This window comes from Apiospora kogelbergensis (genome assembly GCF_038363985.1).
Source record: "Apiospora kogelbergensis strain CBS 113332 chromosome Unknown utg000005l_segment0_segment0, whole genome shotgun sequence".
Taxonomy (NCBI): Eukaryota; Fungi; Ascomycota; class Sordariomycetes; order Amphisphaeriales; family Apiosporaceae; genus Apiospora; species Apiospora kogelbergensis.
Genome location: NW_027117422.1, coordinates 6,227,648 through 6,244,784, shown reverse-complemented (window position 1 = coordinate 6,244,784; position 17,137 = coordinate 6,227,648). Strand labels below are relative to the sequence as shown.

Below are 17,137 nucleotides of genomic sequence, written 5' to 3'. Positions count from 1 at the left end.
ATTTCCTCACATGGAAATGCACTGACCCCTTTCATTGAAATCATTTGAACCATAGACGTTAAACTTGCCCAAGTAAGCGGCACTTGGTCCACACACTTGTTAGTGGCGTGAACGAACAGGCGTTGGCTGAGAGTGCAGCTCTAAGCCAGCGAATGATTCTAGAGCACTGTTCAGAATAATACGGAATCAAAGTTTGAGCCGGCGCTGATGGAGATAATGATAGTGCGGCATAGCCAAATCCACCATCTCACGAATCAGCTCAACATCCTCCCCAAACTCCACCGACCAACCCTGGACCTCCGCCTCCAAATCACGAATTTTCCCCGCCCTGCTCGCATCAACACCCACAGAGTCGATCAGGAACTTCTGGCTCGCGTACTCCAGCGGGTGGAGCTTCGCCTTCTCCGCCGCGCTGGTCTCCGGCCACGACAGGCAAGCCAAGTCCGGGTCGAGCCCCAGCCTGGCGCAGAGACGACGGGCGAACTCGGGGCTCGTCATGAGGTCATCGGCGTCGACGACGACGGGCTCGATGCCGCGCGAAAGGTACGCTTCGTAGAGACGCCGCGTCCAGAGCGTGCTGGTGCTGATGAGGAAGTTGGGCCGGCCGCTGCCGTGCGCCAGACCCATGGCGCCGAGGACGCGGTAGGCGGAGGGCACCGTCATGCGCGGGTCGCGGATCGTGAGGACTGGCACGGTGCCAGGGGCGAAGAGGAGGTCGTCTGGAATCAGGGTGAAGTTTCTGTTGTTGCTGTTGTCTTCCTTTGGTAGAAGGTCTGCTTCGGGGGGCGAGGGGTTATGGATGACCCCGAGCACCTCTTCGGGGGAGACGGTGGAAAAGGGGTGGTCTTGCAGGAGTACGATCTTCCCCTAAATGTCATTCGTGCTCTCTGTCAGTTGCCATCTATGTAAGTCGGCAGACAAAAAGGTTGTATTACCTTTTCTTGGGCATCCTGGGCGGCGGACCGCCACTTGGACAACCCCCTCTGGATAGTTAGGTCGAATAGGGTTCGCGCACCAAATGACATGCCGGTGGCCCAGGTCTCGCTCTTTAACCAATCGACCTGCCTGCCGCGAGCGGGCCCGAATGTGTTGTCGAATATTTCGAGATTGGGTTGTTTGCTGACTACCCGACGCAGCAGGCTGGCTAGCGATTTTCTAATGTTAGTAAAAATGTCGCATTGCCTACGGAGCATTGGGGGCAACGTACCTGCAGACCGCGGCTGGTCGAATAGCAGGATCTGGGATATCATGGCGACTGTAGCGAATTGCCAAAAGCAAGACTGGTCCGTATTCGGATAATTGATTCAATTGTATGACGTAACCAGAAGAATTCAATTGCCCTGTCTATGGTCTATTGCCGAGAGCGGATGATTTGGTTCAGATATACTATTTGCTATATGCTACTGCCTGGCCGACTATCAGGCAGCCATATCTTGCGCGACAGAGGTTGCGTCGTCGACGACGAATCTTGGGAAATGCTCCAACATGCCGATCACAGATGTCTTCTCCCAGCAGGCAGCTAGATAAAAGCCCGTCGCTATTCATAGCTTAACGAAACTAGTCTCAGTAGACCTGCTTGTCGTCAAATTGTACGCAATTACGTGGTGAACAATCGACCCAAAAGGGGCGACACGTCTGCTTCTGTGCACCGCTCGCTCATTATCCTAGAATTGAAGTTCACCTCAGGTCCAACTTCCGGCCACGGGCAGGGCGGCGACAAGGTGCTCGATATCTTGGCGGGACACGTCCCGCGCGACATAGGCGCATCACAGCCGGGGCCGGGAAACAGTGGTCCACAGAAACGACCTGCCATGTGTCTGGTAACGGGTTGGTAACGCCTTCATGTGCCATGCACATGTGCACTCGTGGGTGGCCTATGCAGGGCGGTGTAGGCAATGATAATAACACCATTACGTTATTGAGACCAAAGATCATCGCGACATGGCATGGTATGGCATGGCAACACAGAATGGATGATGGGGGATCCCGATCTTAGGCTAAATGCATCGTCCCTTTCTCCGCAGACCCGTTGTTCCCCCAACCCAGCCCTTCGGTTCGAATTTGGGGAAGTTGGACCTCGAAGTTGGAGGCCTTTTCCCTCTGTTCTCTGAACCATTGTACCTGAATCGTCGATAGAGTGAGCTGTACGGGTAAAATGGCTGTCATTTGAAACTGGCTAGAGATCGATTTGAAGAATATCGAAGATCGAAGACGAACAAAACGCTGGGAGTCATGGAACAGGAGTTCATGCCAAACATTCATTATCAACTTGGCTTCGGTCAAGTCGGCAAACGAGCCGAACCACGCTGCAACCCCGCGGCGGCTGTTTGAGTCGCTGGGGTACTGGGGCGAGGGAGTGTGGGGGAGAAGAGACGGCTGTAGTGGAACAGCTAGCAGCTAGAGCACTTCAGCACTCGACAACTCGACCATCATCATCCGGCTTGAGAAAACCCGCGAACCACCTGCCAATACCAGAAAAGAACGCGCCTAGGAGACTGGGGTTCAATTCAGGCACCACACACCCTTGGCGGCTTTCCAGTGTCCGCATGTGACCCTTTCCATGTGCAATGATGTTCCGACTCTCTTCACCGCGGTCAATATTGGCGCGGAATACCCAGCCGACTAGGCAATCTATGTGCATACATAAGTAGCCGCCATGCTGCATATACCATGGCACCGTCTACGATGGAGAACCTGCACTCTTCAACCAGGCTATCACCTATACTGACAGTGATCTTGTTAGCTTGAGACGCCTGAAAAGGTGGTATCGGACAGCAAGTACATCACAGACACGATGCGTCTTCAATCCGTGAGGGCAGCCCTGTCGCTCATAACAGCGACCGCTGCACCTCTGGTGTCTGCTCTGGGCCAGTTACCTGTGGTCAGCTTCAAAGATGTCCCCGGCGGTTTCCAGCTTGCGGGTGGATCTGTTGCGAAGCCCCAGATCTTGGTCTCCGACAACGAGTACTGGGGCGTCATCCGGCCGCTGGCGATTTGGCCAAAGACTTCGGCCGTGTCACGGGGAACAACTTCAGTCTAAGCAACGGGGAGGCCGGCGCGCGCCCCGTTGCATACGAGTACCGACCCATCACCACGAACTACACTGTTGTGAGTAGCCCTAGAGTCACAGCTCTCAAGTGAACCGTGTAGCCAACAGTTCAACTAAATTGACCACAATTGCTTGTAGTACTCGGTTAACAGCACGGAATACTTTTACGGCCCCAACTACACAGACCCATCCGCCAAGGACACGGTCATCATCGTCGGTACAGTCGGACATTCCAAGGTCATCGACAATCTCGTCTCGAGCGGCAAGCTAGACGTTTCGGGGATCAAGGGGAAATGGGAGTCTTTCGTTTCGAAAGTCGTCGAGGACCCTGTCCCCGGCTGTCCCAAAGCCGTCGTCATTGCCGGTAACGACCCGCGAGGCACCATCTTCGGCATCTACGACGTCAGCGAGCAGATCGGCGTCAGCCCCTGGTACTGGTGGGCCGATGTCGCCATCAAGCAAAACAAGAACATATGGTTCTTGCCCGAGGGCAAGGTCCAGGGCTCGCCGTCCGTCAAGTACCGCGGCTTCTTCCTCAACGACGAGCAGCCGGGCCTGTCGGGCTGGGTGAGCCGCAACTACGCCGACACGCCGTACGGCGTGGGCTATAACCGCGACTTCTACCCCCCACGTCTTCGAGGTCCTGCTGCGGCTGCGCGCCAACTACCTGTGGCCGGCGCTCTGGGGCTCCATGTTCGAGATCGACGACCCGGCCAACCAGCCGCTCGCCGACGCCTTCGAGATCGTCCTCGGCAGCTCCCACACCGAGCCCATGATGCGCGCCCAGAACGAGTTCCAGACCTTCTACATCAACAAGGGGATGGGCCCGTGGGCCTACAACCTGAACAACAAGACCATCGACGAGTACTTCGTCTACGGGGCTAAGCGTGCCAAGCCCTATGCGAGGAACAGCTTGTGGACTATGGGCATGAGGGGCACTGGCGACACTGCCATCGAAGGTCTTGGCACGGATTTCGTCGTGAAGATGCTCGAGTCACTTGTCAAGAATCAGAGAAACATTATTGAGGATGTCCTCGAGACCAACGCGACCGACGTGCCGCAGATGTGGTGCCTGTACAAGGAGGTCATGTCCTACATTCTCAACGGCCTCGAGGTGCCGGAGGATATCACTCTTCTCTGGGCTGACGACAACTGGGGCAACATTCGCAGGGTGCCGATCGCCGAAGAGAAGAGCCGGCCTGGCAGCGCCGGTGTCTACTACCATTTCGACTACGTCGGCGACGTGCGAAACTACAAGTGGGTCAACACGATCCAGCTGGAGAAGACGGCGGAGCAGATGCAGCTCGCCTACACACACGGCGCGGACCGTATCTGGATCGTCAACGTTGGCGACCTGAAGCCGCTGGAGTTGCCTATCAGCCACTTCCTCGACATGGCGTACGATGCCGAACGATGGGGCGTCGACGCCGTAGACGATTGGCTGTCGGCATGGGCGGTGCGCGAGTTCGGCCCAGAGCACGCTGCGGACATCACCGATATCATGACCCGGTACGGTATGTTTGCCGCTCGAAGGAAGTTTGAGCTGGTAGAGCCTCATGTCTACTCGGTCGTCAACTACAACGAGGCCGACGCGGTGCTGGAGCAATGGTCGCAATTGGTGGCAGACGCCCAGCGGGTCTATGACGAGCTGGACGAAGGGTCGAAGGCTGCTTACTTCGAGATGATCCTTCACCCCATCCTTGGCGGTGAGATCGTGCACAAGGTCCACATCGGCGCCGCGAAGAACTCCGTGTATGCCAACCAGCGCCGAAACTCGGCTAACGACCTCATGAAAGCGGTCATTTCGGACTTGGACTCCGATGGCAACCTGACGGAAAGATGGGATGATCTTCTTGACGGTAAATGGGCGGCGATGATCGACCGTAAGTGCACAGCTATTACCGAAGATAGATGGATTTTACTAACCAAAAATAGAAACTCACTTTGGGTTTGATGGATACTGGCAGCAACCGATGCGGAATGTTGCCCCGGCGCTGCAGTATGTCCAATCGGCTGTCGCGTCAGTGGCAGGTGGAATCGGCATTTCCGTCGAAGGTTCGAACGCCACCATCCCTGGGGACGACAAGTGGCACTCCAATTCGGGTAACACGTTGGCACTGCCGCCTCTGGACCCGTATGGACCCTCAGCTCGATGGTTCGACGTTTTCGCCCGTGGTCCCAAATCCTGTGACTGGTCGGCGCAGGTCGATACCCCTTGGGTCAAGCTGTCGTCCTCGAAAGGAACCATTGGATCGGGCAACGGCACGGATTCGCGCGTGTTCGTGTCAGTAGACTGGGCTTCAGCCCCGAAGATCGTCAACAACACCATGGCCAAGATCAACTTCACATCTGGGTGTGGACGAGCCGGGTTCACGAAATGGTACAGCCAGCCCATCGTGCAGGTGCCCATCAACCTGCGCAGCCTCCCCGCCAACTTCACCTCGGGCTTCGTCGAGTCCGACAAACATGTGGCCATCGAGGGTCCGAATTACCAACGCATCTACAACCCGTCGTCCCACGGCAACAGCAACTCGACATCGGAGAAGAACGTGACGTACCGCACGCTTGCCAACTACGGCCGAACCTTTGGCGGGGTCACGCTCTGGCCCCAGGACACGCAGCCCCTGACGCCGGAGACGGGCCCCGCGCTCGAGTACGACGTGTACCTCTTCACCAACGCAAGCAAGGCCAACGTGACGCTGTACCTCTCGCCGACCCAGAACTACCTCTCGGACCGCAACCCGCTGCAGTTCGCCGTCTCCCTCTTCCCCGCCGGGGAGCGCTCGGGGCCCGTGAAGACCCAGGCCTTCGTCGGCGACAGCGTGGGCCAGGACATGCCGCCCGGCTGGGGCGCGGCCGTCGCCGACGCCGTCTGGGGCCGCCACGCGCTCCACAACACGACGACGACGTGGGCCGTGGCGCGCGAGGGCGCGCACGTGCTGAGGGTTTGGGGGCTGGCGCCCAGCGTCGTCGTGCAGAAGATCGTCGTCGACCTCGGCGGCGTGCGGTCGAGCTACTTGGGCCCGCCCGAGAGCTTCTTCGTGGGACGCGATGACAAGAGCGCCGGGGCGTTCAACGGGTCGAGCTTTGCGGCGCAGGACTCGGTGGTGGGGCGGATTAGGGATCGGGGCGCGAAGGGTCAAGACTCGGGGGAGACGAAGAAGAACGCGGCGGCTTCGGGGAGGGGCGGGGCGTGGATGGTGACGGCGATGGCTTTGGGGGTTTCGGCCGTGGTTGGGTTGGGGGTTGGGCTTTGATCGGTCGGGGAAAGGGGGGTCGGATTGGACGACAGAAACTTCCCACCTTGTATCAAGCAACCAGAAACGTAACTCTCCGTCGCCAACGCAACGCATTTCAGCAACATGGCTAAAACGTAGCCTGTTTTATTCCGGTGCACAAACCTCTCAGCCGCAGGTCGCACTGCATTTGATCAGGCTGCTACTTTCCAAAGTGAGCAACATGTAAGGTGTGCGTCAATTGGAAAGGGTGGGTGGGTGTAAGATGCCATGTATGTATGTGTGACCTAAGTAGTGAGATCGATCTTATTCGCAGCAGTCAGCCCCAAGGCCCATTGCGTCGCGCGGTGACGTGGTAGGACTTGGCCGGGGGCCAACAACGATATCAGCTCAATCATATGGACTCGAGTAAAACCCCGGTGTCCCGCGCGCCGGGTGGTGGCGTCGCAGCAGCAACACGCACTGCATCGATTGTCCCCCTCCCCGTCTGTGCACCCATCTCATCCGAGAGGTCCGAAAAGTCACCCCAGCCCCAAGCACTTGGCAGCTTGGCGCCACGGCCCGGCTGTTGTGCTATGATGTGCCATGTCCAGATCATGGGTCCATTCGCGATTTCCTGGGTGCTTTACCACTCTTTCAGGCGGTTGCTGGCCGTTGGCTGTCAGATGGGCAGTGCGCTCGCATTTGCCTGTAAGCAACAATCGACATTCAGTCGTATCCTCTTCCCCCACGGTGTAAGCCCAAGGCAGACATGGCACACGTGGGAAGGCGGCATGGTGTGGACAATGGGTATGGTATGGATGGTTCGGGACGTTCGAACTCCCCGAACTGAACACCAAAAGCAACGCAGCCACGACTGACTGGGCTTATGGCAGCCAACGCCGTATCCCGTATTCCGCGTTCCATATTCAGCCGTCAGCACGAACGAGGCCAGACGTTTTGCTCTCACTTTTTATTTTATCCTTCACCATTCGCTCACCCGTCCATCATTATCAGATTGAAGCCGGAGAGCCCATCATTTTCGCTTCGTCGTTATCACTCGCTGTGCAAAGGCTATTACAGAACATCGACCACATTGCTATCGATGGAAAAGTACACCTAGGACCATATCAATTGCGCGCAGTCGGATTACAACAAAAGATTACAATAACTACTGAAAAAAAGCAGAAGGAATAAGGAGGATTACCTGCGAGAGCAAAGATGGCGCGGTCAAAGAAAGCCAACAAGGAGTTCTGGGATGCCGTGATGATGGGCGTGAAGACGGTCTTTGCGGCGGCCGTGATCCTCATCTTCGTCTTTGTCATCTTAGTCAATGCCAAGAGCTTCGACATTCCGGAGTGGGGGACGACGTGGCAGACGGCGACGCCGGAGAAGCGCAACGAGTACGCCGCCATCCTGTTTGGCATCGTCTGCACCCTCTTCGTCCTCTTCTTCGCCGCGGGTACGGTCCAGCTCGTAAAGGAGAGCAGGGCCGGCGTCTCGATTCGGCGCTGAGAGCGCGAGAGAGAGAGGGAGAAGAAAAGAGGAGACGGACGGACGGACGGACCCGGCGCAGCGGGCGGGCTATCCATCGCACGGCGGGATCGCTAGTGAGCCCTCCCGAATCATGACCTACATGCGTGTCGGGTCGGTCAGACGAATCGTGGATTATCAATGTAGGTCAAGCCGCCTTGTCTCACTTAAGCACCAAACCAGACCACCGGGTCCTCAGCCGCCAGGTTCAACACACATTTGTATGCTAACGTTGTCGGGTGAAGACCTAGTACGCAACTTATGAACACACCATCGAACCCTATCACGACGAGCACGGGGTTTCGTGGTTGACTGGTGTTCTTCTTTGGGGGAACACACAGGGCCACAAGAAAAACCCCTCCCCCGCTCCCACCAAACCCCACGGCACCAGACCAAGCCTTGCAGCGGGCGGGTCGGAGCGACCAAGCACACCCGCTGGAATATCCCCCGACTCGCACACCATGCTCCTAAGCAGCACAAAAGACCCTGCACGACCGTGTGCGCAACCTGTCGTCTCATGGTTTAGATGACGAGCTGAGCTGGGAGGATGCACGACTTCGGTTGTCAGGTTCTGATCCCGTTGCCGTGGAATTTCCAGCAGAGCCGCGAATCACGGCTACGGCGGTCTAGGCGTGGCTGTGAAATCAGAGGGGGAGCCATCATGCGGGATTGGACTCGGCCGGCATTATTTCGGCTCTCATCCGTTGCTGGCGCCCTTAGGTCTTCTGGCTGCCACTATTACATACTTACTGGCTTTGCTCCAGCCGTACCGCAGAACGGAACAACTCTAACATAGTAGGGGAGCACGAGGAATTGAGGTTGTCCACCCGTGGCACCCGATTTGTATGGGATAGAGTAGGCGGTGCGACCCGATCAAGTCAAGGGGTTATGGGTTGGAGGAGTGTGGGCACAAGCACGCCGGGGAGCCCGGAACAGACGTAGTAGTACATTGGCCAGACAATAGTTATCTAGTAAAATAAAGCTTATCCTTCGACGGTCTCTGTGGTCCATTCCCAACAGGTGTGCTTGCCATTCACCATTCTTTCTTAACCCCGCATGAGGGAGGGATCAGTTCCGGCAGTGACGATGGCGAACGCTGGGAACGATTGGCCTGTATTAGTAGCTGCCCCAAAGCCACCCCGCCCTAGGATAGCGGTTGTTGATCTCTGGGGTAAAAAATTGGGATCCTAGATTGCCGGGGTGCCGGGATGACGATGACCCCAAATGCATACATACAATGTGGTGTGTTCCGCGGAGCTGTCGCCCGCTGTCGGTCCATCGTTATTAGATCGGTCAGTGAATGCGGGCAACCAAAAACAAGATAAGACCTAGGAAGCCGGGCTCTTTGAAACCCATGTCTCTCTCTTCCAACTGATGCTTCTCCTCTTCTTCGGCATATATCCCACAAACTCCCCCTACGAACGTCACATGCACCACTTGCGCTCCTCATTTTTCGTTTCTGCATTGCTACTTGCACGCAAGCACCTATAACCAGCATCCCCTAGACTGGCCACCAGAGAAATTTGCAAGATTGTTGGTCGCCCGAAGAGACGCCATCTCCGATACCATCACTCGCTGCCAAGCATCTTCTTCGCATCGCCATGTCGGGCCCGACGACGCGGCACGACGCCGACCCAGACGCCGAGAAAGCTACGGCTGCAGCCCATTTCGAACCCAACCTTGGCGCCCCGGCCGTCGTGGACCCGGCCGTCGAGCGCAGCGTCGTCCGGAAGCTTGACCATCGCATCGTCCCGCTCGTCGCATTTCTGTGTAAGTCGTCTGCCCGTGCCAAGATTGCCAAGATTGCCGGCGCGCGCATCCTGAATCGCCAACCCGGCCGTGTGTTCAATGGGGTTTTCTGGCTAACCAATGGGCGAAACCCCCACCGCGCAGTCCTTTTGTCGTTTCTCGATAGGTCCAACATCGGGTGAGTCTCGCACGCCCATGCATACATACCACATCACCATTATCTCTTGTCTTTTTCTCTCGCCGAAGACCACGCATTACCCACGATGAATCAACGAAACGGAGCGAACGCTGACCCTGTCTCCTCAGAAATGCACGCATCGCGGGCATGGAGAAAGACCTCGGTCTCTCCGGCGAGGAGTACAATTGGCTGCTGACCATCTTCTACATCCCCTACATCCTCTTCGAGTTCCTCATCATCATGTGGAAGGTCATGCCCCCGCACGCCTGGGCTTGCTTCATCGTCTTCGCCTGGGGCGTCATCGCAACCTGCCAGGCCGCCGCGACCAGCTGGGGAGGGCTGATGGCGCTGCGGTTCTTGCTTGGTGCCAGTGAAGGTGAGTTTCGGAAAGAAAGGGCATTGGATCGCCAACGGCATTAGGTCAATTGAATTGGAGCAGTGGCTAACAATGATGGAACCTGGACAGCCGGATTTGGTCCCGGAATCCCCTACCTGCTGAGCTTCTTCTACCTGCGCCACGAGCTCGGGTTCCGCTCTGGACTATTCCTCGCCTGTATGTAATACCCCATGTCTACCTATCGAATGAGGCCGGAAGACGAATACGAAAACTGGGTAGGACTCGGTCACTAACTGCACCAATCAAGCTGCACCCCTCGCGACATGCTTCAGCGGCGCCCTGGCCTACGGCATCACGTCAGGCCACACCAAACTTGCGAACTGGCGTCTCCTCTTCCTGGTCGAAGGCGTCCCCACCATACTCATGGCGCCGGTCGCGTACTTCTTCCTGCCCGACACGCCGCAGCACGCGCGATTCCTGACGGAAACCGAGAAAGAAGCGGCGGCGGCCCGCGGGGTCCGCCAGGTCGGGCGCGCCCCGTCGACGCGAGTGGGCAGCATCGACTGGCAAGACGTCATGGCGACGGTGCGCGACCCCAAGCCCTGGCTGACGGCCTTCATGTACTTCAGCTGCAACGTGTCGTACGCGTCGCTGCCCGTCTTCGTGCCGACCATCCTCAACCAGATGGGCTTCGGCGGCGTGCAGGCCCAGGGGCTTAGCGCGCCCCCTTCTTCCTGTCGGCGGTCGTCACGGTGCTGACGACGTGGGTCGCGGACCGCACGCGGCAGCGCGGGCTGATGATCGCGGGGCTGTCGGCGGTGGCGGGCGCGGGCTACGTCATGCTGGCGACGTGCAAGGGCGTGGCGGCGCGGTACGCGGGCGTCTTCCTCGCGGCGGCGGGCGTGTTCCCCGCCATCGGCAACATTCTGCCCTGGGTCATGAACAACCAGGGCTCCGACTCGCGCCGCGGCGCCGGCATGGTCATGCTCAACGCCGTCGGCCAGTGCGGCCCACTGCTGGGCACTAACATGTTCCCCGCGCGCGAGCAGCCGTACTACGTCAAGGGCCAGAGCGTCTGCGCCGCCTTCATGTTCTTCACGGCGCTGCTGGCGCTCGCGCTGCGCGCGCTCCTGGCGCGCGAGAACCGCCGGCTCGACCGGAGGTACGGCACCCTCGACGAGCAGCAGCGGGCGCGGGCTGTCCGGGCGGGGGCCTCGTCGTCACTGTCCAAGTCGGAGGAGGAGGCTAACACAGAGGGGGCGGCGATGGAGAACTACGGGCCGGGGTTTCGGTATATCCTTTGACGGGCTGGGAGGGAGGGAGATTGGCGGGGTATTGGGGTTTAGGGTAGTGAGAAGGAATGAAATTGGAATCGAACAGAAACTTTCGCGTGCGCTTGAAGGTTCCCAGCCATGAATTGTGCTCGCTTTCACTCGTTTCGGTCCGGTTCGTTCGGGTCCGGTATGTATATGTCTGGATAACAGCCGGCGGACGGAAGACCAGAATGGGGATCGGTCTCGTTGACGCACATCCACCCGTCTTCTTTGCGGCAATACGACGTCACCAGCTCGGCCTTGCCGTCTCGGCATCTGAGCAGCTTGTTCTCGCCCCTGTGAGGAAGGTTAGCGGATTCGGCCGAGGTAGAGGAGAGCGAGAGCACTGACCCGCAGAAGATGCTGCCGCTGGGTTTCTCGGCGCAGAGATGTAGCCTTCGGGCCTGGGCTAGGGTGCTGCACAGGGCGAGGGAGACGATGAAAGCTGGGAATTGCATTTTGAGGGGATGGCGATGAGTGGATTCAGGGTTAGGCGTCTGGTGTAGAGCGTTAGGGGATGAGAGTGAGTATGGCAACGGCACTGGATTGCTCGTTTGTTGGCTTTTGTATTATATATCTAACTTTTCCGCCAACGCGGGCATTTGTGGTTTGATTGGCCACCCCGTAAAGCGAAAGGGGGTCGGTCATGTGCAGGTAGGGACCATCCCGAGCGGTTGATTATTCGTTCCAGATGTCTGGGCGAATTTGCCAATGCGCATGTCGGGATTGCCATATGGATCGGAAGCACATGGTTCAAGTGGCTATGAATAGAAAGAGAGGGCCATTGACCATCCGACGTGAAGAGAAAAAAGTTGGGTTGGATTGGATTGGACTGGACTGGACTGGACCCCTGTGGAAATCCACTAACCACCACTTTACTTTTGGACCCCTAATGTCTTCTGGTGTCTTGGCTGGGCACCACCACCCCTCGTGTTCCTCGAGATGGGAAACCGCACTTGCGTTGTTTGGCATGATGCACTATGTCCTCAATCAGCTCTTCCAAATCCCAGATGAGTATGCGTTTCTCAGGCTTAAAGCGAACAACGGTGGAAAGCAATCAATTGAGCTACTACCCTCCAAGGTGTACAGATGGTAGTTCATCTACACGTAAATAAATACAAACAGCACCGCCCCCTCCCCGCCTGCTCCGAGCCGACAACCGAGCCTGAAGGCACCAAGGGGGAGTCGCCAGTGGGACCCCTCATATCGAATGCGCCCGACTTCTCTGCTCCTGTGGCACCTGCCCCTGCTCTGCATTTCCACCGCCGTGGGACTGGGACGGGAACCCGGCAGCGGCAGCAGCAGCAGTGGAATTATTATTAGTAGAAAGCGGTTGTGCGCCTCCTCGCTCCTCTTCCTGGATGGTTTCCAACGGCACGGCCAGCGGGTGCCGCGCCATCTTACTACTAGTCTCCTTCTTCGTCTTTTTCTTCTTCTCCCTGCCGCGCTTCCCGGTGGCTAGTCGGCGACACTTGAGCCTCATCTCGGCCCAGAACACGACGAGCAGCACGGGCGCGAACAGGAAGCCGAAGACGCCGAGCACGATGTACAGGACGAGGTGGCCCGTGTCCATGTCCGCCTTGTGGTGTTCGGCGCTGCTGGAGGTTTCGTTGTCGCATTTTACTACGGCTTCTTCTTCGTCTGCTTCTCGCTGCCGGCGCAGGGCTAGGGCTAGGACGTGCCCGTACAGGGCCATGACTGCTATGTCTGGATGAAAACACCCTTCAAGGTACAGGTAACCAGGTAGATTGCAGCGGCGCAAACGTCGCGCTCGGAACAATAGAAAAGCGAATCTCTTGTTGTCTATCAAGGCAACGTGAAAATGGATAGCTGGCCTTCCCCGACGGAAGTCTGAACTTATGTATAAGTGGTGTTTGCGCCGTATGAGTGCACTCTCGTAGACCACATTAAGATGGATACTGTACAATCACGCCGAGTCACAGACAGACCCGAGCAGTCCTCCCGACTGGGATTACTCCCGCCTACGTGACCACGAGACCCGAGAGTTTCCCCATCTCGCACCGCACATCCAGTCGTCTCCCCGGGCAGGTTTGCTGGCTTCCGCCCAACGTCTGGGGAGTCGCCGCAGCAGCTCAGGAAGATCCCTTGGCCAGGTTGTACCCATTCCCCTTCTCCAGCGCGCGCCGGTAGGCCGGGCGGGCCTGGCACCGGTCGTACCAAGCGCGGACGGCGGGGTACTTGTCCAAGTCGACCAGCTTGGCCGCCATGGCCCACTCCACGTACCACTGGGTGACGAAGTCGGCGCGCGTCGGGCGCGGGCCGCCCATGAGGAACTCGCGCGCGTGCTGCTGCTGCTGGTGGTTGGCCGTCGTCGTCTTGGGCCGGAGCAGCGCCCGCTCCAGCTCGCCGAAGCCGCTGGCCAGCTCCGCGTCCAGGAACGCCTTGCGCAGCATCAGGTTGAAGCCCGCCGTCAGCGGCCACACGAAGAAGGGCGACATCTTGACCAGGAAGCCGAGGATGAAGGCGAGCATGACGACCGGGTTCAGCGTCGCGGTGCCGAGCGAGACGAGCTGCTCCTCGCGCACCAAGTCGTCGTCGTCCTCAGAAGATGATGACGATGACGGCGAGGGCAGCACGGGATGCGCGACCTGGAACCGGCCCTCGCCGTCGTACGTGCGGATCAGGTACAGCGAGATGGCGCTGCGCTCCGCGATGACGCGGCCCGAGCCCGTCACCAGCAGCGGCGATTTGCCGCACGGGTGCACCTGCTTCAGCTCGGGCGGCGCGCGGCCCTTGATGCGCTTGTAGGGCACGATGTCGTACTCGATGCCCAGCTCCTCCAGCAGCCAGAGGATCGAGTGCGACTGGGAGTCCTGCGACGATGCACCATCGATTGATTAGTCAGACTCCGACAGGTGGTTCACAAGCATGTCTTTCGATATTATTGAGATTTCTGACATACATTGAGATGATGCAGGGTGGGCTTTCCGGATGACATGGTGGGTGGAATGCTTAACAAGTGTTCATATGAGGGATGTTTCGTTGGATTTCGTATGGTGGCGGCGGGGTTGCGTTTTATGTACAGATGGTTCGACTTTGTTTATGTACTGGCGCTAGCCGAAACATCCGGATACTCTCTTTTTCCGAGGTCCCGGCCACAGTTGCATCAATCGTTTATTTCAGGCAAAGATTTAACTAGCAATGAGGAAAATATGGCGGTGTAGAGGTTGGCGGTTGGGAATCATTGTTAATGTTCGATGCAAGGAAGCATCTTTCTCGCTTAGTCTCTTGCTTTTTCTCCCAGGCCAGACCAGCAACACAACAATTTCGTGACCCGAGGCGTCACGAGTCGAAGTGAACCTCGGGCAGCCGAAAGCGCCTCCTCCCGGAAATGCACCAATCCGCCAGCGCGACGACGATGATGCCGAGCATCATGGGCCCCGCGTAGTTCATGTTGTCCTTGGTGGCGGGCATCATGGTTGGCAGGCCGGCGAAGCTGATGATGTACAAGATATACACGACGGCGAGGGCGTTGACGGCCACGGCGACGCCGCCGGCGCGCGGCAGCCGGAACGGGCCCATCTTGCCGACGGGCAGCCCGCGCAGCCGCCGCACGAGAATAAACAGGATCGGGATGCCGTAGGACAGGTAGATAGCGATCAGCGGCAGCGACAGCATGGCGTTGAAGGCCGTCGTGCTGCCGATGGAGATCATGGCCAGCGCGACGTCGACGACGACCAGGAGCCCGAGAGTGCGGAGGGGCTGGTTGTAGCGGCTCGAAACCTATTCACGCTCCCCGCCGTTGCCAATGAGTAAGTAAGTAAGTAAGACTTATTGTATAAGAAGGTAGGAAGAAATGCCGAGTGATAGACTGCGGACTGACCTTGACGAAGAAGTCGGAGAACGGCAACCCATTGTTCTGGCTGAAAGCCCAGCCGAGCCGGGCGACGGACGCGTAGATGTTGTAGAGCGAGATGTACAGGATGACAACGTGGAACAGGACGAGCACCGTGGCCGCGGCCCGGGACCCGGTGGCGCGGAGGTAGACGCCCATGATAGCGAGGCCCATGGGCGAGCCGGCCAGCAGCGCGTCGACGTCGCCAAGGTAGTACGAGACGACGACGAGCCAGACGAAGGCCATGAGCGCGTTGAGGACGACGGCGACCATGATGGCGCCCGGGATCGTCCGCCGCGCGTCCCGCGTCTCCTTGCACATGTGGATGACCCCGTCGAACCCCGTCGACGGGAACGAGATGGGCACCAGCCCGACCCCGAACGCCACGCCGGGGCGCCCCTGCCACCCGGCCCGGCTCGAAGGGGGCGCGGCCCAGACCGAGGCGTGGCTCCCCCGCGTGCCCAGCGCGCCCAGCACGGCCATGCTGGCGAGCCAGAAGACGGCGTGGCCGACGCCGCCGCACCACTCCATGGGCGCGACGAGGCGGCGGAACCACAGGTTGCCCGCGACGGGCGGCACGACGAAGGCGCACATGACCAGGGCCGTCTGCCAGGCCTGCGGCTCGAACCCCGGGTTCCACAGCACCGCGATGGCCAGCACGCCCTGCGCCATGTACGCCAGGTTCGTCGCCGCGCCCGTCATCCACCCGAACAGCGTCACCCAGCCCTGGAACAGGCCCCAGAAGCGCTGCGCCGCCGCGCCCCCGGCGCGAACCGCGCCGACCACCGGTACTGCGCGCCCACGACCGGGTCCATCGACGCCATCTCGGCGATGGACAGGGCCACGAGGCAGGAGCCTACGCCCGCCAGCAGGGATCCGTACACTAGGGTCGAGGTGCCGCCGTTCAGCAGGTTGAGCTGCAGGCTAAGCCCGACGGCTTCCCACGAGGCCAGGAGGGCGAATCCGAACTGGACGATGGGCATGTACGAGATGTAGCCCTGCGATTCTAGTGTGTTAGGGGGTTTTCTTTTCTTTCACTCATTCATTGCTCGGAATGGATTCAGAAAGGAGAGATCCTGTTTTACCTCGATCAATTTGGCTCCGGAGGCGGTGCTGAGCGTTTCATCATCGCTACGCTGGCTTTCTTCCTTCGAGTCGACATCGTGCTTGTGAGCGTTATCCTCAATATCCGCAGCGGCCTGGACGTCTTCATATTTCTCGGTGATGGCCATGGGGATGCCGATGGTGGGATAATTCGTTCAATCACTAATGGCGGCTCGCTTTGATGGAAACGTACCAAAAGCCTGACAGTGTTTCTGATTGATACCAAAGGCGAAGCACTTAAAGGACCTGTATTCTAAAAACTACGATGCTAACATTCTGAAGTACGGACTTAGCCGTATAACTATTTAGACAGCGCCTATCAAGGATTATATCAGATTGCCCTGGCCCAGACCAGGTATACATCGCACACTCTTTCCGCCATGAAACGGTGAACGTGCGGGGAAATGATGATAGTCTTCGCGTTGTGTTACCTCAGTTGTCAAGCGCATGATGGAAAGTCCGCTATAGAGTAGCAACTGTCACATCACCGTGCAGCGTACCAAAGTATAAGTTGTCGAGACGAGCACGGCCTGAGCCGTATGGCGCGGTGGCGCCCTGAAACTTGACCAAACAGAATTGCTGCTCAATATCTGCATACGAAGGGTGCATACCGCCCGTCGTCGTACGCGGGCCTGAGAGCTTGGTCTTGGCACGGCAGATAGGAGGGAAACCCCCTTTGCATACATGCAAGCACACTTCCAAATGCGGAGAAGATCTCGACCAGTCACCAAGATGCGATTCCCGTTCCGCCCTCCATTGGGCACCCCCGTGGAGTGGGGTAAGCAGGCACTCTGAAGCCGATA

At 58.3% G+C, this 17,137-nt stretch overlaps 8 protein-coding genes across 8 annotated transcripts; 3 read left to right on the top strand and 5 right to left on the bottom strand.

Moving 5' to 3' along the window:
* Nucleotides 1–186: 186 nt before the first annotated feature.
* PG998_008692 (uncharacterized protein) lies at nt 187–1,250 on the bottom strand (the record flags this gene model as incomplete). The annotated part of the gene is made up of 3 exons (XM_066875508.1): nt 187–867; nt 936–1,144; nt 1,208–1,250. 3 exons carry the CDS (start codon nt 1,248–1,250, stop codon nt 187–189), a joined length of 933 nt encoding a protein of 310 aa, XP_066731453.1.
* Nucleotides 1,251–2,794: 1,544 nt separating this feature from the next.
* On the top strand, nt 2,795–6,306 carry PG998_008691 (uncharacterized protein; the record flags this gene model as incomplete). Its single annotated transcript, XM_066875507.1, has 4 exons — nt 2,795–3,013; nt 3,188–3,616; nt 3,690–4,932; nt 4,985–6,306. The coding sequence occupies 4 exons, from the start codon at nt 2,795–2,797 to the stop codon at nt 6,304–6,306; spliced, it is 3,213 nt and encodes a 1,070-aa protein (XP_066731452.1).
* A 1,179-nt stretch (nt 6,307–7,485) lies between these two features.
* PG998_008690 (uncharacterized protein) lies at nt 7,486–7,779 on the top strand (the record flags this gene model as incomplete). Its single annotated transcript, XM_066875506.1, has 1 exon — nt 7,486–7,779. One exon carries the CDS (start codon nt 7,486–7,488, stop codon nt 7,777–7,779), a length of 294 nt encoding a protein of 97 aa, XP_066731451.1.
* Nucleotides 7,780–9,398: 1,619 nt separating this feature from the next.
* Nucleotides 9,399–9,728, top strand: PG998_008689 (uncharacterized protein; the record flags this gene model as incomplete). Its single annotated transcript, XM_066875505.1, has 1 exon — nt 9,399–9,728. The coding sequence occupies one exon, from the start codon at nt 9,399–9,401 to the stop codon at nt 9,726–9,728; it is 330 nt and encodes a 109-aa protein (XP_066731450.1).
* Nucleotides 9,729–11,490: 1,762 nt separating this feature from the next.
* PG998_008688 (uncharacterized protein) lies at nt 11,491–11,832 on the bottom strand (the record flags this gene model as incomplete). The annotated part of the gene is made up of 2 exons (XM_066875504.1): nt 11,491–11,671; nt 11,726–11,832. The coding sequence occupies 2 exons, from the start codon at nt 11,830–11,832 to the stop codon at nt 11,491–11,493; spliced, it is 288 nt and encodes a 95-aa protein (XP_066731449.1).
* Nucleotides 11,833–12,575: 743 nt separating this feature from the next.
* PG998_008687 (uncharacterized protein) lies at nt 12,576–13,070 on the bottom strand (the record flags this gene model as incomplete). The annotated part of the gene is made up of 1 exon (XM_066875503.1): nt 12,576–13,070. The coding sequence occupies one exon, from the start codon at nt 13,068–13,070 to the stop codon at nt 12,576–12,578; it is 495 nt and encodes a 164-aa protein (XP_066731448.1).
* Nucleotides 13,071–13,467: 397 nt separating this feature from the next.
* On the bottom strand, nt 13,468–14,333 carry PG998_008686 (uncharacterized protein; the record flags this gene model as incomplete). Its single annotated transcript, XM_066875502.1, has 2 exons — nt 13,468–14,208; nt 14,298–14,333. 2 exons carry the CDS (start codon nt 14,331–14,333, stop codon nt 13,468–13,470), a joined length of 777 nt encoding a protein of 258 aa, XP_066731447.1.
* A 344-nt stretch (nt 14,334–14,677) lies between these two features.
* On the bottom strand, nt 14,678–16,462 carry PG998_008685 (uncharacterized protein; the record flags this gene model as incomplete). The annotated part of the gene is made up of 4 exons (XM_066875501.1): nt 14,678–15,118; nt 15,219–15,977; nt 16,034–16,228; nt 16,316–16,462. The coding sequence occupies 4 exons, from the start codon at nt 16,460–16,462 to the stop codon at nt 14,678–14,680; spliced, it is 1,542 nt and encodes a 513-aa protein (XP_066731446.1).
* Nucleotides 16,463–17,137: the final 675 nt, after the last annotated feature.